Source organism: Tasmannia lanceolata, unplaced genomic scaffold (assembly GCF_043159265.1).
Source record: "Tasmannia lanceolata isolate RefF3 unplaced genomic scaffold, GAP_Taslan_0.1 ptg000011l, whole genome shotgun sequence".
NCBI classification, from domain to species: domain Eukaryota; kingdom Viridiplantae; phylum Streptophyta; class Magnoliopsida; order Canellales; family Winteraceae; genus Tasmannia; species Tasmannia lanceolata.
This window is the reverse complement of record NW_027518688.1, coordinates 7,118,530-7,139,616: the sequence shown is the minus strand read 5'-3', so window position 1 is coordinate 7,139,616 and position 21,087 is coordinate 7,118,530. Positions and strand designations below refer to the sequence as shown.

At 38.5% G+C, this 21,087-nt stretch overlaps 1 protein-coding gene across 7 annotated transcripts; it reads right to left on the bottom strand.

The window, feature by feature from the left end:
* Positions 1–1,795: 1,795 nt before the first annotated feature.
* On the bottom strand, positions 1,796–20,608 carry LOC143886394 (uncharacterized). 7 transcript variants are annotated; one of them, XR_013253767.1, is made up of 5 exons: positions 20,140–20,608; positions 11,079–16,936; positions 8,321–8,526; positions 6,934–7,085; positions 1,796–2,773 (listed from the first exon to the last, which is right to left on the bottom strand). XR_013253767.1 is itself a non-coding variant. In XM_077390349.1 (3 exons), the coding sequence occupies exons 1-3, from the start codon at positions 11,098–11,100 to the stop codon at positions 2,088–2,090; spliced, it is 810 nt and encodes a 269-aa protein (XP_077246464.1). In that variant the 5' UTR covers positions 11,101–11,559; the 3' UTR covers positions 1,796–2,087. The 7 variants fall into 7 exon arrangements, 2 of the variants coding, with proteins under 2 accessions (XP_077246464.1, XP_077246465.1); XR_013253769.1 differs by having other exon boundaries at positions 1,796–2,741; XR_013253768.1 differs by lacking the exon at positions 8,321–8,526 and having other exon boundaries at positions 20,140–20,607.
* Positions 20,609–21,087: the final 479 nt, after the last annotated feature.

Sequence of the window (21,087 nt, the reverse complement as noted above, 5' to 3'; positions counted from 1 at the left end):
AATGATCGACTCTACTAAAAAGGGGAAGATGGTAAAAGACAATATTGGATGAACAGGAAGTTTCTGAAAGAATGAGCTAAAACGAACAGGAATGGACTGACTGGACTGATACACAGTGATGCTCCTGACTTAGTTATCGTTTTGTTTGGTAAGTTAGCCTTTCAAAGAGTAGTTTCTCAATTGATAAGGACTGGAAATTTTTTTTTTTTTTAAACAGTAATGCTCTTAGAATTTGATTACCACTCCTAGGATTGCTTGGTTTCAATGCCCCCAAGTTTCTTGGATGACATTTACGCTTGCTCGAACTTCTTTTCTCTTCTTCAATCTTGATACCGGCTGTAACCTTCTTATAATGACTCTCTTACCGTGACCAAGTCACCTCTTCAGCATTTTTAACTTGGCGGACCGTGTTAGCCTTAACTTTTGCCTGAATCGTCCTTTCGGATTCTCAACTCAGCAGGCTATCCCCCTAGCTTTTGCCTAAGTTGCCCTTTCGGGTTTTCAACTTAGCAGGGGAATGATCTTAAATTTTGCCTAGACCACCCTTTCAGGTTTTCAACCTAGCAGATCTTCAAACTCCATTCTTTTTTTTTTCACTCTTTGTGTTTCGGGACCTAGATCATTAATTCTGAACACCGGAAGGACTTTATAGGTAGGATAAGGCTTTTCAAAGAATGGCTTAAGGTTCAATAAAGATTTTGACCGAACCTGTGAACAGGTTGCCTATGTATCCCAGGGTAGGAATCAGGTCGTGCGTAGTTCAGGGCGAATGCCCCTTGTTTGAAGATAAATTGTTTGAAGGTTAATTGATTTTTCTTTTTTCTTTTCTTTCTGGAATAATTGACTTCTCTTCTTTTGGAACTTGTCCCTCTTTTTTCTGAAAGGAATGAATTTCTTTTCCTTTTTTTTTTATCGACTGAACTCGGTTTAACCGAGCTGCCTACGTACCCCAGTGTAGGGATCAGGTCTCGCGTAGTTCGGGGCGAATGCCCTAGTTTGATGGGTTTTCAAGAAAATTTCATTCAGGCTCGAAGGGTTTGCAAATCGGTATTCTTTTGACGTTGGGTTCTGATTTTGGGATTTATTCGGCCAAAGGAGGCCTTCCGATGTTCAGTTGGGAATCGATATAGGTTACTAGAGTCCCTCTGGTACTGATTTTTCTTTTCTTTTTTCTTTTTTTCACGGAGTCTGACGGCATTTCCCGGTAAGAGATAATGATTCTTCTTCCTTCTGGATATTGATAAGTAATTTGACCTTGAGGGTGCATATCGGTTTTTGGACATCATTTCATCCTTGAATCGGTGGCCCTTGATATTTTGATGATCGCTCTGAGATGATTGCTCTTGCACTTTTCATATTGAATTTGATGGCTTTACATTGTCACTGGTGAAACCTGTGACCAGGGTCATTGACTGAAGATATGGAAGTTGTTTCGAATCCATGCCCCTTGTATAGCATGTGATATTCACTTCATTCTTTCTTGAACCTTCTATCTGGGTCTTTCTCCTGGCATTAATGGTAGCGCTTACTGGACCATCTCTTTATCCTCGAAATGGGTTTACCAATACTTCACCCTCTTCAGAGGGCAATGTATTTCCAACAGGCATTTACTGAATCAAAGTTTCAGTGCCAATGTTTATCATTTCAATTTCATCTTTGAAAGGCTGGGATTGGCGCTCCTCCTCTTGTTCAGGTAATTGTTGTGACTCAAGTAGAGTTTCGTCAATTTTGTCGTCATTTGAGGAGGGAGTATTATTCTCATTGTTTATTAAAGTCAGAAACACAAACTGGAATGTATAGAGAAAGCAAGTTTCATTGAATTGAAAAAGACCACATCTGACAAGACTTATTCTGAACAGACTCAGAATTCACACTCTTGACTCAAAAATAAAAGTAAGAAACGACTCAACTGGACTAGAAATTTATTCAAACTTTTAGAAGACTGCACTTAATAACTGGACTTGACATCATGACTGGACTTAATTAAAATAACAAAAGGACTAAGACTACTGCAACTGTCTGGCTTTGGAGGCTCGGCAAGGGCTAGCTCATAACTAGACCTGTTTCTTTTGTTAACCATAGGTCGTCTAAGCATCGAGATCATCCGGCGACAGGGGATCAAGGAATCCTTCTGGCAACACTACGTTTAGATCTCCTTCGGCATCTGAGTCACTGTCGTCGTCACTGCTACTACTGAGCTCGATTATCGGATTTGGTTTGGATGGTCTTTCGTGTTCATGCTCGTGAGTTAGAGACTTGAGTGGTTCCTTAGAGCTTTGACTGGCCGAGTTCCATATAACAAAACTTCCTTCTCTATCATCTTGGAGCTTGGAGTTTTGCGGTTGGAAACAATTGGTCGTCACTTGTTGCTTCATTTGATGAATCTCCTGCGCGAGGACGGTCACTTGTCTAGAGAGATTCAGAATCAATCCTTCAGAACCCGTGGCCATGGAACTTTGAGCACACCCATATGCCATGGAGAAGCTAGGGCTTTTGCCTTTAGAGGTAACATCAGCTGAGCCAAATATCTCATTCAATTGAGCTCTGATGCAACGATTCTCTTCTTTAAGCTCTTGCAATTGTTGGAGGATAAGATCCAAGGTATCAGCAGTGGTATTGGATTGGGTATTTCTCGAGCTTTCAGCCAAAGGAGCTAACGGAGGAAGTGGTGCAGAATCTGGATCAACAACGGAAGGTTGTGGAGAGCCAGGCCTCATTTGTAATAATGAATTGATCCGGACCTGAAAAATATTAGACATGGCTATGACAGTTCCTGGAATGGAAACAAGGAATATAAAGTGTAAGCTTGACATTCAAGGTGCACTCTATACTTGACGATTGAAAGATGGTTATGGGTTAAACAAGCAATAGAAATGACAGAATGAATCCCATAATGACTGAGACACGATGATGGCGACACGAATGCATTAGGGGATGCCCCTAGTTTAAGGGTTATGGGAATAGACTCTGAGAAGTTTATCGAAATAATCTTGTAACAGGTTACCCCTAGAGTTAGAAGAGACCAATGATATAAACAAGATTGGATCATCTGGACCAGGTATGATCAGATCATGAGATTGTATAATCGAAAGATTGTGAGATTCTGCTCCTGCCAGTTAGGGGATGGCATGAAGATACGATCGAATCGTATGACAGAAGAATGAAAGACACACGATCAAAAGATTAGATGAGATTACATAGGATTGCTTTCAACGGGTAGATCAGGAATGACTAATCCTATGAGATCTTTAGAAATGATGGGATTTATATCCTAACCCCAAAGGGAAAGTTTTTTTAATCCTTTTACATTTTGACAAGGGTTACCTGAAGGCATCAATCCTAATCCTAATCTAGTGGAGTGGAGAGAGGATCTCGACTCATGACTTTGTTTGTGTACCTAAGGACCGATCGTAGCCATTGGAAGATGGACCACGGCCTAATCTAGACACAAATGGGTAGGATATCCTAAACTAGGCTCACACACGTGATCCACGTGTGTTCGTTTACTACATGCATGTGTGGGTTAATCTAGGGGTAAGGCCAGGAGTTCCCTTAGCGCGAATCCGTGCTCAATATACTGTACCAGTGTCCGGCGTATCAGTACGTGAACAAGATATCCGTTTACGTACCATAAAGGTACTAGGCTAAGAGTGGAATGCTTCTCTAGCACAGAGGCACTAGGTGATGAAATCCCAGTCAGCAATGCTAGATAACACTCTGAGTTCCTAAAATAAGATGTGTGTGCATGTGAGATGCAAGGGTTTAGATGCAAGTGAGGTAAGTGTGTGCAATAAGTTCGCGCAATCTATGATGCCTTCAGGTTTTGTTAGATTAAGTTTGAGTATGATATGATGAGAAAATCAAACAAGACAAACTAATCTAACAAGCATATAAGATAGAGTTTTCATGAGCCAATTAAAATAAATTCAAATGAATTATCCTTTGAAATTTTAATGAAGTTAGGTGGTCCCCAGCAGAGTCGCCAAACTGTGGGACCCGATCCCGCGAGAGGGGTGGGGCGCGTGCCGCCACGCTCTCTCTTGGTCTCCGTACCCACGCGAATGGCGTGTGCTTTTTATTATTGATTTTAATTACCCAACCAAGCAGGCAGCAACCAAGCCATAGGGTGCAAACAAACGTGCAACCCAGTACCCATAAGGGCAGGGGTAAGCCGCCGAGCCTAGCAAGGTATGATTTAATTCATCTTTTTCGTGAACTTGGGATCACTAAGGCAATCCGAATTCCACGCAAAAGAGAGTGACAGAGTCGCCACCTAGATGAGGGATCTAGGACCCATAATTGACCAGGAATCTAGACTCGTTACCTGGTTACGAGAATGGAAGGTATGGGGAGTTACCACCACATGCACCATTCCTGCCCCATAATCGGTCTTCAATTCCAAAAGTTAACTCTTTCGAATTTCTTTTAAATGGCTCATTTAACTCTATATTAATGTGCGAACTATGTGACATGCATCCTAAGATCTAATTTCAATATAATTCCTAAATGTGTATCTTGATTTTCTTAATTTGTTTGAATTCAATTTAAGTGAAAGTTCTTCTAAACTTCTAATTTCATGGAAAGTCCTAAGTGATTTAATTAAGAATTTACAAAAAAATTAATATACAAAACCCCACAATTTGTTGTGGAGCCAACTCGTGATTGGTATGCCATCAAGCATCCAAGCTGCCTACGTACCCAAGCCTCACTGGGATCAGAATCGACGTAGTTCGGTGCACCTGAACTAAGCTTCTTATGCCTAACTCATCTAGGACACCGATCTAGACTGGATTGATTGTTTCAACAGTTTTAAGAGAAATTATTTAATTCAAGTTGAAGATTTTATTATCCTAGGACTTCATCTAAGATGTTATATGGTCCTATCTAAGTGCAAGACATCCCTTTGACTAATGCAAGTGAACCTACATCCTAGGTAACTAGGCTTGTCCTATGAGAAAAGTGAGGTGACTAGTGTAACTAGATCTATGGCACGGTTGCTATCCATAGCAAACGCCCGTGATGAGGCTGGACTCCTAACTCTAGGACTCCCTAAAACCTAGGACACGACATGATGCAAATGTTCCTAAATAGGGCTCTAATGGTTCTTACGATGGAAACCGTAATCCAATGATTCCGAAAGACATGATGTAAATTGATTCAATTTGCTGAAGTTAATGATTTTTAGATTTCAAGGATTTTCGGTTCCTAAACATCTAAGGAATACCAAAGGCTCTATGGTTCGCAAGTTTCGACCTCGAATCACAACCATGGAAGGGAATCGTGCTCTCAACCATTGTATAATTTAGCACGTAAATTATAGTATCTTATTGCCTGGCATATTTCTCAGGATTTTCGTGGACAGTGGACCTTGGAGCCAATATCATACTATAATTTACGCACTCCAATTATGCTGAATCGATCGCAATTAGTATACGATTATGGTTACGATCTCGGCAGTTAAATTGTCACAGCATAGCCAATTTACAAAGGCAATCTATGAACCCTAAGGTTTCTGTTTCAAAAGGTTAGGGATTGAATTTATGATGAAAAGTTAAGGTTTTTTGGAGATTTTTCCTGACTTTTGTATTGATTTGCTATTAAATTGTGATTTAATATCATTAAAACCCGATTGTTAGGAATACACAGTAACCCTAAGCAATCGAACTCCAAATCAGTTACAACTTTTCCAGTAACAAGATATGGATAATTGTAGCTTACTGGAAAATTTTCATGAATTATCATTAAGATTTGATATCAATTTCTGATTTTTCAAATTTAAATCAGATTATAGATTAACACATCAACTTGTAGCATATCATTTTCAAATTAATCCAAACTTTCACATAATAAAGATAATCATGAGATTAGACTACTGTATGACTTTCATCAACTTTTATTACGAGTTGATGCTAATTGAAATTCACACAAAAATCAAATAAAACCAAAGAATTACTTAAAAAGCAAACCTAATAGTATCCTAAAATCAAATAAAAAATTCCAGTAGATATATAATAGATTATAAAATTTTCTATCAAAATTTCAAAACTTAAAACTTAAATCTCCTCCATAAAATCGATTTTTAAATAGAAAAGGGGAATTTGTTTCCTAGAAATTGAAACTCATTTATTAAAATAAATTACAAAACATTATTAAAACTTTGCAAAACTAATTTAAAATTTTTATCTAACATTCCAGTAACCTAAGTTACTGGTTTGTAAAGAAAAATTTCAAAAATTTACTAATTTAATACGAAAAAGAATTACGGCACGTAAAACGAAAAAGCGATTAGAAAAAAAATAAAAAAAACCTTTTTTCAAAAAACAAATTTCATGAAAAATTCAATTTATTATTGAAAATTAATTCTGGAGAGTTTCATTAATTTTTAAAATATTTTGATATTTATTAAAAATGATCGAAATTTAAAATAATTTAAAACCAGACTAAAAAATTCAAAAACATCCAAAAATTTTTGGGTATTCTGGAAATCAAAACATTAGTCTGGAAATAAGATTTTATAAATTTTGGATATGGTTTGATATACTTTTCGATTCGTTCATCAAGAAATAATCCCTTTCGGGGTTATTGTTTGAAAATTAGCATGAAAATTAAAACGGCCAAACCGTGATTGAAAATTAAGTTTCCAGTAGTATTTTATTTTATAAAAATTCCAAAAATATCAGTTTTTAAAGAAACCCACGTTTTCTAACACTTACTTTGATAATCCGATTTAAATCCATATTGAATAAAAAATGAAAGAAAATCATTATTAAATGGAGGAAGTTTAATTTTTTGGTGAAATTTTGAATTTTGAAAACTTATAATCTATATTATAACATACTGAAATTCCAAGGAAAAATTCATTGATTTGATCTACCAAAAGTGAAACCCTAGCATGCTTTTCTACTTTTGATATTACAAAGATAAAGATCCTACCGTTGATCGCGCTCCTTGTCTCTAGGGTGCGTAGATCCGAGGTATACGCTTTGTTGCACCCTTTTATATGATGAAGAAGACCCAAAGAACACCCCAAAGATCCTTGATATGTGATTTGTTGAAGAAGAAAAAGGAATTCAAGAATTTCTTTTCTGAAGAACACTTAAGAGATATGAACACACTTCAAGAGAGAAGAGAAAAAAAATTTCTTGGGAGGAGAGAGAAAATGGACGAATTTGGATTTTTTTCCTCTTTTTTTGGATTGTTTGCTTTGATTTTTTTATAAAAAAAATTAGGGTTAAGAGAGAAATAGTAATTTCCAATGTGAGAGCTCCCTTTTTAGCTTGTTTCCAATTTTCCCTTCTTGCTTTCTTTCTTTCTTTTTTCCAAATTGGATTTGATTCCAATCTTAATTTCTTGTCAATCAAGACATGTTATTCTCATTCCACATTGCTTCTTTGGAAGAAAACCTTTTTAAGCAATCATTCCTCTTTTCCTTCTTTCCTTCTTTTTATTTTTTATTCTTTTTATTTTTCTTTTAACAAATATGATGTCACCATTGTGACATCATCAAGGTTGGGTGCTCAACTCATGTGGGTCAACCATGTGGGCCGCCCACCATGGTGGTTGACCCATATGGGTGAACCCACATGAGCTTCATCTTTGCGGGCTTTAGCCCAATGGGCCATTTCACACGGGTTTCGGGTTTTTCCGTAAAAAATCAATAAAATCTTTCTAAATTCAACATTCTATATGGACCCAACCCATTTGACATTTATGGTGCATCCCTCACACATGATCGGACCATCTTTTTTGGGAAATAACTTTTCAGACCAAAATGCCCCTACTTGACTGTTAGACATCCAAATGCGACCAAAATACCCTCAGAATTGTCCACCCCTAAAGGGAAAAATTAAAAATGGAAAGTCTTTGTGGTCAAACTTCAAAAATAGAAACTTTTAAAATTGGGTCCTTTCGGTGAGCAATATTAAACAGAATCATTTGGTATCCCCTGAAAATACCCAAAATGCCCTCAACACTTAGAATTTCCAAATTAAGCGAAACTCCTGAGAAATTCTAAATTTAGCAGGTTTTCCAAAATTCAGGAAATCATTCATAATCTCTCAGACATATTTCGGAGATCAAAAGAAATACACAGGAAAAGACCAAATTACCCCGAGGTGCTATAATTTGGCGAGACTAGGGAAAACCCTCAGAAATTCTAAAAATAGCAGATTTTCAAAAATTTATGAACGGACTCAAGATTTCTTAGACACAACTTAGGGACCAAATATGATATGTTTGGAAATGCCTAAAATACCCCCGAAGTGCAAGACTAACAGAAAATCTTGAGAGATCTAAATTTAGCAGGTTTCCCAAAACTTACGAAATTACTCATAATCCATCAGCCGTACCCTCGAGATGGTTTTGGACATATGAGAAATGATTGAAATATCCATAAGATGATGAAAATGTGGAAGCCCCATGAGTTTCTAAAAATAGCAGCTTTTTCAAATTTTGTAAAATCACTCAAGATTTCTCAAATATAACTCGGGGGTCAAACGAGACACATCGGGAATGACCAAAATACCCCTGCAGTGCAAAATAGGCAAAAATGAGGGAAACCCTGAAAATTCTAAAAATAGCAGGTTTTTTCATTTGCTTGGAAACTTGAACTTTCATCTTCCAGAGGCCAAAGGAACCCCCTAGAGACCTTCAGGATCGCGAATCAACTTCAAAACTCCCATAATAAAATGAAATCTACCCTAAAATGCATGGATGCCTAATCTAATGTTGAATACGGATTCAAAACTCGATCATACTGTGGTACCCGATTCCCGCGAGAGGAATGTGGGGCGCGAGCCGCCGCTCTCTCTCTCTTGGTCTCTCGTATCCACGCGATTGGCGTGTGCATTTTATTATTGATTTGAATTAATCTTTCCTGTGAACTTGGGATCACTAAGGCAATCCGAATTCCACACGAAAGAGACTGACAGAGTCGCCACCTAGATGTGGGATCTAGGACCCGTAATTAACCAGAAATCTAGACTCGCTACCTGGTTACGAGAATGGAAGGTATGGGGAGTTATCCACCACATGCACCATTCTTGCCCGATAATCGGTCTTCGATTCCAAAAGCTAACTCTTTTAAATTTATTTTAAATGGCTCATTCAACTCTATGTTAATGTGCGAACTAAGTGACATGCATCCTATGATCTAATTTCAATGTGAATCCTAAATGTGTATCTTGATTTATTAATTTGTCTGGATTCAATCTAAGTGAAAGTTCTCCTAAAATTCTAATTTCATGGAAAGTCCTAAGTGATTTGATTAAGCATTTACAAGAAAATTAATATACAAAACACCACAATTTGTTTGTGGTGCCGACTCGCGGGTGGTATGCCATCAGACATCCAAGCTGCCTACGTACCCAAGCCTCACTGGGATCAGAGTCGACGTAGTTCGGTGCACCTAAGCTAAGTTACATATGCCTAACTCAACTAAGACACCGACCTAGACGGGATTGACTGTTTCAACAGTTTTAGGAGAAGTTATTTAATTCAAGTTGAAGATTTTATTATCTTAGGATTTCATCTAAGATGCTATATGATTCTCATCTAAATGCAAATGGTCCCTTAGACTAATGCAGGTTTGCCTTACATCCTAGTTTACTAGGCTTGTCCTAGGGAAAGATTGGGTGACTAGTGTAACTAGACCTATGGCACGGTTGCTATACATAGCAAGCGTCCGTGATGAGGCCGGACTCCTAACTCTAGGACTCCCTAAAACCTAAGACTCCCTAAAACTTAGGACACGACACGACACGACACCAGTGTTCCTAAATTGGGCTCTAAGGGTTCCTAAAGGAATTTTGAATCCACCGGCTCTTGGGAATCTCGAATTCTTTTGGGTTTGTGGAAACTTTTAGAGTTTTCTTGAAGCTTTTATTATCTGAAGGTATTTAGTGTGTTTGGTAGCTTTTAAAGTTGTTTATTTAGAAGGTTTTAGTTTCATTTGAAATTTTTAGTGGTCTTTTGGTTAATGGCTTTTAACGGATTTTTATCAGTGGATTTTAAATGGGTGAATTTTAGTTTTGTTAATTTTAGGTTGGATGTACTTTAGATTAATGTCTTTCGATTTTGGTTTGGAAAATGACGTTAACACAACCAAGTTTTGACAATTGCACAAATTCGACAAACCATTGACCATTAAAAGATCTAACAAATGCAGCCCACTAAAATTGTCGTAACTCTTTAACCGCTTGGCCAAATTCAACGTACGAACATGCGTTGGAAAGATCTTTTATAGGGCTACAACTTTGTAGTTCTCCATTGTTTGTAAATCTGTGATTTAGAGGTTCGAATTTGTGTTGCAAACAAAAGGACAGCAACATTAAACTGGAAATGCCTAAAGGTGTGCCGCAACCATTTTGGACTTAACTTTTTAACCGCTCGCTGTCTGATCTAGCACGAATACTCGTTGGAAACGGCACGAAAATATCTACGACTTTGTAGTTAACCATTTCCCACGATTCTGTTGTTTAGAGGTCGAAAAATCTGTTTAAAGTCTAACAGCTAGCACTATGACGGGAATGATATTGGCACCCCCATGTTTTCTTTTGATAGTTCTTATTTTTTTTAGTGATTAAAAGACGGTGAATATGAAAAATGGCTTGAATGGGCCTGAGATTAGATTCAAATGGGATGTTTGAAAAAGGGGTTGTTTTTATCTACTTGGCAAGGTGGGGTATGGATATTGGGTTCTTGAGATTGAGTGGGGGCTGTTGTTATCAAATTGGAGTGGGGGCTGTTGTTATCAATTGAAAGATGGAGGTTTTGTAAGCCAAATTAAATGGGTTTTGATAATTCATGTAAAATTCAAGTTTTCTTTCTTGTAAATGTTCAAAATTTTTAATGAATTATTTTCCCAAAAGAAATCTAAATTCCCTAACAAGCCAATGATTTCAACATCCCATCGCAAATAGGTTCTAATGACCCTAACACATTAATTATATTTAGCATAAGTGAGAACATGACCAAGGCCAAACTAGTACAAAATTAAACATGACATCAACCAAAATATACGCAAAACAACACTCAATCCTACAAATATAGAAAAGAAAATAAAATTCCAAAAGACATACCTTTTTGTAGACGATATTCCATGCAAACTTATGGAGAAGAGGGATTTGGTCTAGAGAGAGGGCTTGAATTTTCTAAGAGAGGGGTTCTCTCCTCTTTTCTTTTTTTCTTTCCTTCCTTTCTTTGGTGAGATGAGAGGGTATTTATAGGAGAATGGGATAGGAGGTTAGGTGAGGTTAGGTGAGGTTAGGTAAGGTTAGGTGAGGTTAGGTGATGTTAGGTGAGGTTAGGTGAGGTTAGGTGAGGTTTGGATGGTTATGATGGGAGGAGAGGTTAGGTGAGGTTAGGTGAGGTTTGAATGGTTAGGATGAGAGGAGAGGTTAGGTGGTTTTGGATGGTTAGACCCAGGTCATGATCTGCCATTGATCTAACGATTTACGGAAATCGGGTCTCGGAATGGAATCAGGGTCCGGGCTATGAAGTGACCCTAGCTTATTTTGTCCCGATTGATGATCCGTAAAGTCAGATCAAGATATTAATGACCTAAAACATATAAATCAATGATAGAGGGGGTTCTCACATGGATTTAACACACTAATTTATTTGTTGATTAAAACAAAACAAAATGGGGTGTCTACAGATGCCCCTCTTTGGTAGAGATGACGTAGTCATTGAATACCAAAGTTAAAAATGACAGAACCATTTTGCGTAGTTTTAATCGACAAAGGACTCTCTAGATACAACGCACCTTAACATAATGCAAAACCTTAGATGAAACCCTAGAACTTGAATAATAATAAAAACTCGATGCGGCGCCGTTCACAAACGGGCAATTAGAGAATGAGATATCATTTTCGAATGGATTCTGAAGGGAAAGGACAAAGATCGCTCTCAAACAGTTTTTAGAAGGAGATGAGACGCCGCTCACAAGCGGGTTCAACGAGGATAAGAAGCATTCCCAAATGGACTTGGATAATGAGGCACCGTTCACAAACGGCCTCAAGGAGGATAGAAAACCATTCACAAATGGACTCGAGAAAAGAGGCACCGTTCACAAACGGGCTCAAGGAGAAGACAAGACCATTCACAAATGGACTCGAGAAATGAGGCACCGTTCACAAACGGGCTCAAGGAGGAAGATACCATTCACAAATGGATTCGAGAAAAGAGGCACCGTTCACAAACAGGCTCAAGGAGAAGACAAGACCATTCACAAATGGACTCGAGAAATGAGGCACCGTTCACAAACGGGCTCAAGGAGGACGATACCATTCACAAATGGATTCGAGAAAAGAGGCACCATTCACAAACGGGCTCAAGGATAAGACAAGACCATTCACAAATGGACTCGAGAAATGAGGCACCATTCACAAACAGGCTCAAGGAGAAGACGAGACCATTCACAAATGGATTCGAGAAATGAGGCACCGTTCACAAACGGGCTCAAGGAAAAGACAAGACCATTCACAAATGGATTCGAGAAATGAGGCACCGTTCACAAACGGGCTCAAGGAGAAGACAAGACCATTCACAAATGGATTCGAGAAATGAGGCACCGTTCACAAACGGGCTCAAGGAGAAGACAAGACCATTCACAAATGGACTCGAGAAATGAGGCACCGTTCACAAACGGGCTCAAAGAGGACACGAGACCATTCACAAATGGACTCAGAAAATGAGGCACCGTTCACAAACGGGCTCAAGGAGAAGATGAGACCATTCACAAATGGACTCAGAGAATGAGACACCTGTTCACAAACGGGTTCGAGGAGAAGACGAGACCATTCACAAATGGACTCGAGAAATGAGGCACCGTTCACAAACGGGCTCGAAGAATTTAGAGATTTTTTTATGAACTTGAATTTGACGTAGGAATGGATTTTTATTTTTATTTTTTAATTAAGGATTTGGATTTGATAAATTTTTTTATTTTTGGAAAATGAGGTACCGTCCGCAAACGGGCTCAAGGAGAAGATGAGACCATTCACAAATGGCCTCGAGAAAAGAGGCACCGTTCACAAACGGGCTCAAAGAGGACATGAGACCATTCACAAATGGACTCAGAGAATGAGAAACCTGTTCACAAACGGGTTCAAGGAGAAGACGAGACCATCCCCAAATGGCCTCGAGAAAAGAGGCACCGTTCACAAACGGGCTCAAAGAGGGCATGAGATTTTTCATGAACTTGAATTTGACGTAAGATTGGATTTGTTTGAATCGGGGATTGGTTTTGATGAATTTTTTATTTTTGGGAAATGAGGTACCGTCCGCAAACGGGCTCAAGGAGAAGACGAGACCATTCACAAACGGCCTCGAGAAATGAGGCACCTTTCACAGAAGGGCTCAAAGAGGACATGAGATTTTTCATGAACTTGAATTTGACGTAAGATTGGATTTGTTTGAATCGGGGATTGGATTTGATGAATTTTTATTTTTGGGAAATGAGGTACCGTCCGCAAACGGGCTCAAGGAGAAGACGAGACCATTCACAAATGGGCTCGAGAAATGAGGCACCGTTCACAAACGGGCTCGACGACACAAGATAGCTTTGATTGATGAATTCAACAATGAAAAATTTAGAGATTTTTATGAATTTGAATTTGACGTAGGATTGGATTTTTTGAATTGGGGATTGGATTTGATGAATTTTTGATTTTTTGAGAAATGAGGCACCGTCCACAAACGGGCTCAAGGAGGACATGAGACCATTCATAAATGAACTCAGAAAATGAGGCACCGTTCACAAATGGGCTCAAGGAGGAGACGAAACCATTCACAAATGGACTCGAGAGATGAGGCACCGTTCACAAACGGGCTCAAGGAGAAGACGAGGCCATTTGCAAATGGGCTCGAGAAAAGAGGTACCGTTCACAAACGGGCTCGAAGAATTTAGAGATTTTCCATGAACTTGAATTTGACGTAAGATTGGATTTGATGAATTTTTTATTTTTTTGAACTCAATGAAATCGGGGATATTATGGATCGTGCCCGACAAAGATATCGGAAACTAGGACTTTGACGAATGATGAAACGGCAAACCGAAGAACCATTACTAACAAGAATGGATTAGAAACACTTTTATGAAACTTCAACAAGATTTTTCTCAAAGAGACTGCTGGTCTTGTCTTTGGGGATTTGGATGACTGAAACCTTGAACAAGACACTTGAAATTGGTAATCTAGAACAACGGCTCTCTTGGATATAATCATGGAAAAGTGGGACTTGCCTCTTGATAGGTGTTTAGATAAACATTTCTTGACCAGGAAAGTATTTAACTAACTGGAAGGAAATTCTGAATTTTAACGGTTCATCTTTCTGAGAAATTGGCTCGACCATCATTGCATCTGAGGCTCTTCCAAGCTTAAGATGCCTTCCTGGGGTATGATCTTTTTACGGAAGCTGGGCTTTCTGATGTTTCTACTTCTGAATTCTTCTGGGTTGATCATCTTTGAAATATAGCTGTTTGACTAGATTCTCGAACTTTTTCAGGTACAATCGCAGGGAGCTGACGAGGCCGGGCCTCCTTCACCGAGACAGTTGCATCATTTGGACATATGGATGACGATTGACTCTTTTTAAATAGAAAACTTAGATAAAAGGCACTACTCAAAGGATTGAGGAGCTCTAAAGGAGTGAACATAGAATAACAACGATTGATTAACTACACTGACAGACACAGTAATGCTTCTGACTTAGTTAACGTTTTATTTGGTAAGTCTATCCTTTCAAGGAATATTTTTTTCAATTGGTAAACACTGGACTTTTTCCTTAAAACAGTAATGCCTCAATGATTTAATTACAACTCCTAGGATTGCTTAGCTCCAATGCCCCCAGTTTTGAGGATGTCACTTGAATTTGTTTGAACTTCAATTGATCTTCAGTCCTGATACCGGCTGTAACCTTCTTATAAATTTGCTTGAACTTCAGTTGATCTTCAGTCTTGATACTGGCTGTAGCCTTCTTATAATGATTCTCTTACCGTGACCAAGTCACCTCTTCAGGGTTTTTAACTTGGCGGACCGTGGTAGCCTTAACTTTTGCCTGAACCGTCTTTCTAGGTTTTCGATTCAGCAGGCTATCCCCTTAGCTTTTGCCTAAGCCGCCCTTTCGGGTTTTCAACTTAACAGGGGAATGATCTTAAATTTTGCCTAAACCGCCCTTTCAGGTTTTCAGTCTAGCAGATCTTCAAACTCCATTTTTTTTTATTCATCATCATTTTTTTTTTGTTTCGGGACCTAGATCATTAGTTCTGAACACCGGAAGGACTTTATAGGTAGGATAGGGCTTTTCAAAGAATGGCTTAAGGTTCAACAAAGATTTCGACCGAACCTGTGAATAGGTTGCCTACATATCCCCATGTAGGAATTAGGACGTGTGTAGTTCAGGGCAAATGCCCCTAGTTTGAAAATAAATTGTTTGAAGGTTAATTGATTTTTCTTTTTTTCTTTTCTTTCTGGAATAATTATCTTCTCTTCTTTTGGAACTTGTCCCTCTTTTTTTTTGGAACGATTGATTTTTCTTTTTCTTTTTCTTTTGAATCGACCGAACTCGGTTTAACCGAGCTGCCTACGTACCCCAGTGTAGGGATCAGGTCTCGTGTAGTTCGGGGGAATGCCCCAAGTTTGATGGGTTTTCAAGAAAATTTGATTTAGGCTCGAAGGGTTTGCAAATCGGTATTCTTTTGACATTGGGTTTTGATTTTGGGATTTAATCGGCCAAAGGGGGCCTTCCGATGTTCAGATTGGCTAGAGTCCGTCTGGTACTGATTATTTTTTTCTTTTTTGTTTTGTTTTGTTTTTTTTTTTTTTTTACGGAGTTTGACGGCATTTCCAGGTAAGAGATAATGGATCTTCTTCTTCCAAGATTCTAAAGTGTGCTTTCGACTTTCATAGAGCGAAACTTGTTCTTTGACATCCTCCATCTATGGATTCGTACTCTCGATATCTGATGATCACTTTTCATTGTTTGCTCTTGAACTTTTCATCTTGAATTTGTTGGCTTTTTGCTATGAATTTGAGAACCAAGGTCATTGATTGGAAATATGAAAGTTGTTTCCACTCTATGCCCCTTGTATAGCATATATCTTCTCACTTTCTTCATTTTCTTTGAGCTTTCCATCTATGTCTTGCCCCTGGTATCGGTTGTAGCTTTTCTAGACAATCTTCTTATTCTTGAAATAATTTTATCAATTCTTCACACTCTTTAGAGGGTAATGTATTTTCAATCGGCATTCACTGAATCAAAGTTTCAGTGCCAGTGTTTATCATTTCAATTTCATCTTTGAAAGGTTGGGATTGGCGCTCCTCCTCTCGTTCAAGTAATTGCTGTGACTCAAGTGGAGTTTCGTCAATTTTGTCCTCATTTGAAGAGGGAGTCTTATTTTAAGATCAGAAGCACACTTAAGAACAGACACAAGTGAACTTTTTGGAACTGACTGAAATTTTATTTAAAGAAAAGCTATTACATCAGACGACCTATCCTGAACATGCTCAGGATTCACAACTCTAAATAAGAAAGGGAAACAGAAGATAACTTGCCTGGACTAGGCATTGACCTTTAACTGTAAGACCGGACTCAACAATTATACTGACCATGATGACTGACTCAACATAAAATAGTAAGTGACTAAAACTTTAACTGCTGCAACTGTTTGGCGTTGAAGGCTCGGCGAAGGCTGGTTCGTTCTGAACATCATCATGGCTGATACTTTCAATTTTGGACAATGATGACTGATTCGCATAGGGAAATGCCCCTAGCTCAAGGATTCTGAGAGTGAACTCTGAAGGACTTAGCAAAATAATCTTGAAAAAGGTAGCCCCTAGAGGAGGAACAGACCAGGGGTACAAGCAAGATTGGATTATCTGGACCAGGCATGATCAGATCATGAGAACGCATAATCGAAAATTGTGAGATTCTGCATCTGCCAGTTAGGGGATGGCATGAAGATACGATCGAATCGTATGACAGAAGAACGAAAGACGCACGATCAAAAGATTAGATGAGATAGCATAAGATTGCTTTCAACGGATAGATCATGAATGACTAATCCTATGAGATCTTTGGAAATGATGGGATTTATATCCTAACTCAAAGGGAATTTTTTTTATTTTTTTTTTCACATTTTATCAGTGTTACCTGAAGGCATCAACCTTAATCCTAATCTATCGGAGTGGAGAGAGAATCTCGACTCATGACTTTGTTCGTGTATATAAGGACCGATCGTGACCATTGGAAGATGGACCACGGCCTAATCTAGACACCAATGGGTAGGATATCCTAAACTAGGCTCACACACGTGATGCACATGTGTTCGTATACTACATGCATGTGTGGGTTAATCTAGGGGTAAGGCCAAGAGTTCCCTTAGCGCGAATCCCTGCTCGATATACTGTACCAGTGTCCGGCGTATCAGTACGTGAACAAGAGATCCGTTTACGTACCATAAAGGTACCAGGCTAAGGGTGGAATGCTTCTCTAGCACAGAGGCACCAGGTGATGAAATCCCAGTCAACCATGCTAGATAACACTCCGGGTTCCTAAAATAGGACGTGTGTGCACGTGAGATGCAAGGGTTTAGATGCAAGTGATGTAAGTGTGTGCAATAAGTTCGCGCGATCTATGATGCCTTCAGGTTTTGTTAGATTAAGTTTGAGTAAAATGTGATGAGAAAATAAAACAAGACAAACTAATCTGACAAGTATACAAGAGATAGAGTTCTTATGAGCCAGTTAAATTAAATTCAAATGAATTATCTTTTGGAATTTTAATGAAGTTAGGTGATCCCCAGCAGAGTCGCCAAACTGTGGTACCCGATTCCCGCGAGAGGAATGTGGGGCGCGAGCCGCCGCTCTCTCTCTCTTGGTCTCTCGTATCCACGCGATTGGCGTGTGCATTTTATTATTGATTTGAATTAATCTTTCCTGTGAACTTGGGATCACTAAGGCAATCCGAATTCCACACGAAAGAGACTGACAGAGTCGCCACCTAGATGTGGGATCTAGGACCCGTAATTAACCAGAAATCTAGACTCGCTACCTGGTTACGAGAATGGAAGGTATGGGGAGTTATCCACCACATGCACCATTCTTGCCCGATAATCGGTCTTCGATTCCAAAAGCTAACTCTTTTAAATTTATTTTAAATGGCTCATTCAACTCTATGTTAATGTGCGAACTAAGTGACATGCATCCTATGATCTAATTTCAATGTGAATCCTAAATGTGTATCTTGATTTATTAATTTGTCTGGATTCAATCTAAGTGAAAGTTCTCCTAAAATTCTAATTTCATGGAAAGTCCTAAGTGATTTGATTAAGCATTTACAAGAAAATTAATATACAAAACACCACAATTTGTTTGTGGTGCCGACTCGCGGGTGGTATGCCATCAGACATCCAAGCTGCCTACGTACCCAAGCCTCACTGGGATCAGAGTCGACGTAGTTCGGTGCACCTAAGCTAAGTTACATATGCCTAACTCAACTAAGACACCGACCTAGACGGGATTGACTGTTTCAACAGTTTTAGGAGAAGTTATTTAATTCAAGTTGAATATTTTATTATCTTAGGATTTCATCTAAGATGCTATATGATTCTCATCTAAATGCAAATGGTCCCTTAGACTAATGCAGGTTTGCCTTACATCCTAGTTTACTAGGCTTGTCCTAGGGAAAGATTGGGTGACTAGTGTAACTAGACCTATGGCACGGTTGCTATACATAGCAAGCGTCCGTGATGAGGCCGGACTCCTAACTCTAGGACTCCCTAAAACCTAAGACTCCCTAAAACTTAGGACACGACACGACACGACACCAGTGTTCCTAAATTGGGCTCTAAGGGTTCCTAAAGGAATTTTGAATCCACCGGCTCTTGGGAATCTCGAATTCTTTTGGGTTTGTGGAAACTTTTAGAGTTTTCTTGAAGCTTTTATTATCTGAAGGTATTTAGTGTGTTTGGTAGCTTTTAAAGTTGTTTATTTAGAAGGTTTTAGTTTCATTTGAAATTTTTAGTGGTCTTTTGGTTAATGGCTTTTAACGGATTTTTATCAGTGGATTTTAAATGGGTGAATTTTAGTTTTGTTAATTTTAGGTTGGATGTACTTTAGATTAATGTCTTTCGATTTTGGTTTGGAAAATGACGTTAACACAACCAAGTTTTGACAATTGCACAAATTCGACAAACCATTGACCATTAAAAGATCTAACAAATGCAGCCCACTAAAATTGTCGTAACTCTTTAACCGCTTGGCCAAATTCAACGTACGAACATGCGTTGGAAAGATCTTTTATAGGGCTACAACTTTGTAGTTCTCCATTGTTTGTAAATCTGTGATTTAGAGGTTCGAATTTGTGTTGCAAACAAAAGGACAGCAACATTAAACTGGAAATGCCTAAAGGTGTGCCGCAACCATTTTGGACTTAACTTTTTAACCGCTCGCTGTCTGATCTAGCACGAATACTCGTTGGAAACGGCACGAAAATATCTACGACTTTGTAGTTAACCATTTCCCACGATTCTGTTGTTTAGAGGTCGAAAAATCTGTTTAAAGTCTAACAGCTAGCACTATGACGGGAATGATATTGGCACCCCCATGTTTTCTTTTGATAGTTCTTATTTTTTTTAGTGATTAAAAGACGGTGAATATGAAAAATGGCTTGAATGGGCCTGAGATTAGATTCAAATGGGATGTTTGAAAAAGGGGTTGTTTTTATCTACTTGGCAAGGTGGGGTATGGATATTGGGTTCTTGAGATTGAGTGGGGGCTGTTGTTATCAAATTGGAGTGGGGGCTGTTGTTATCAATTGAAAGATGGAGGTTTTGTAAGCCAAATTAAATGGGTTTTGATAATTCATGTAAAATTCAAGTTTTCTTTCTTGTAAATGTTCAAAATTTTTAATGAATTATTTTCCCAAAAGAAATCTAAATTCCCTAACAAGCCAATGATTTCAACATCCCATCGCAAATAGGTTCTAATGACCCTAACACATTAATTATATTTAGCATAAGTGAGAACATGACCAAGGCCAAACTAGTACAAAATTAAACATGACATCAACCAAAATATACGCAAAACAACACTCAATCCTACAAATATAGAAAAGAAAATAAAATTCCAAAAGACATACCTTTTTGTAGACGATATTCCATGCAAACTTATGGAGAAGAGGGATTTGGTCTAGAGAGAGGGCTTGAATTTTCTAAGAGAGGGGTTCTCTCCTCTTTTCTTTTTTTCTTTCCTTCCTTTCTTTGGTGAGATGAGAGGGTATTTATAGGAGAATGGGATAGGAGGTTAGGTGAGGTTAGGTGAGGTTAGGTAAGGTTAGGTGAGGTTAGGTGATGTTAGGTGAGGTTAGGTGAGGTTAGGTGAGGTTTGGATGGTTATGATGGGAGGAGAGGTTAGGTGAGGTTAGGTGAGGTTTGAATGGTTAGGATGAGAGGAGAGGTTAGGTGGTTTTGGATGGTTAGACCCAGGTCATGATCTGCCATTGATCTAACGATTTACGGAAATCGGGTCTCGGAATGGAATCAGGGTCCGGGCTATGAAGTGACCCTAGCTTATTTTGTCCCGATTGATGATCCGTAAAGTCAGATCAAGATATTAATGACCTAAAACATATAAATCAATGATAGAGGGGGTTCTCACATGGATTTAACACACTAATTTATTTGTTGATTAAAACAAAACAAAATGGGGTGTCTACACATACTACCGAATCTTTTCTTTTTGGGTTTTTTGAACGGTGCTATGGATAACATCCCAGAGTTTAGGACCTTCCATGAAATTAGAATTTTAGGAGAACTTCCACTTAGATTGAATTCAAACAAATTAAGAAATCAAGATACACATTTAGGATCTACAATGAAATTAGATCATAGGATGCATGTCACATAGTTAGCACACTAACATACAGTTAAATGAGCCATTTAAAAGAAATTCAAAAGAGTTAACTTTTGGAATTGAAGACCAATTATCGGGCAGGAATGGCGCATGTGGTGGATAATTCCCCATACCTTCCATTCTTGTAACCAGGTAACGAGTCTAGATTTCTGGTTAATTATGGGTCCTAGATCCC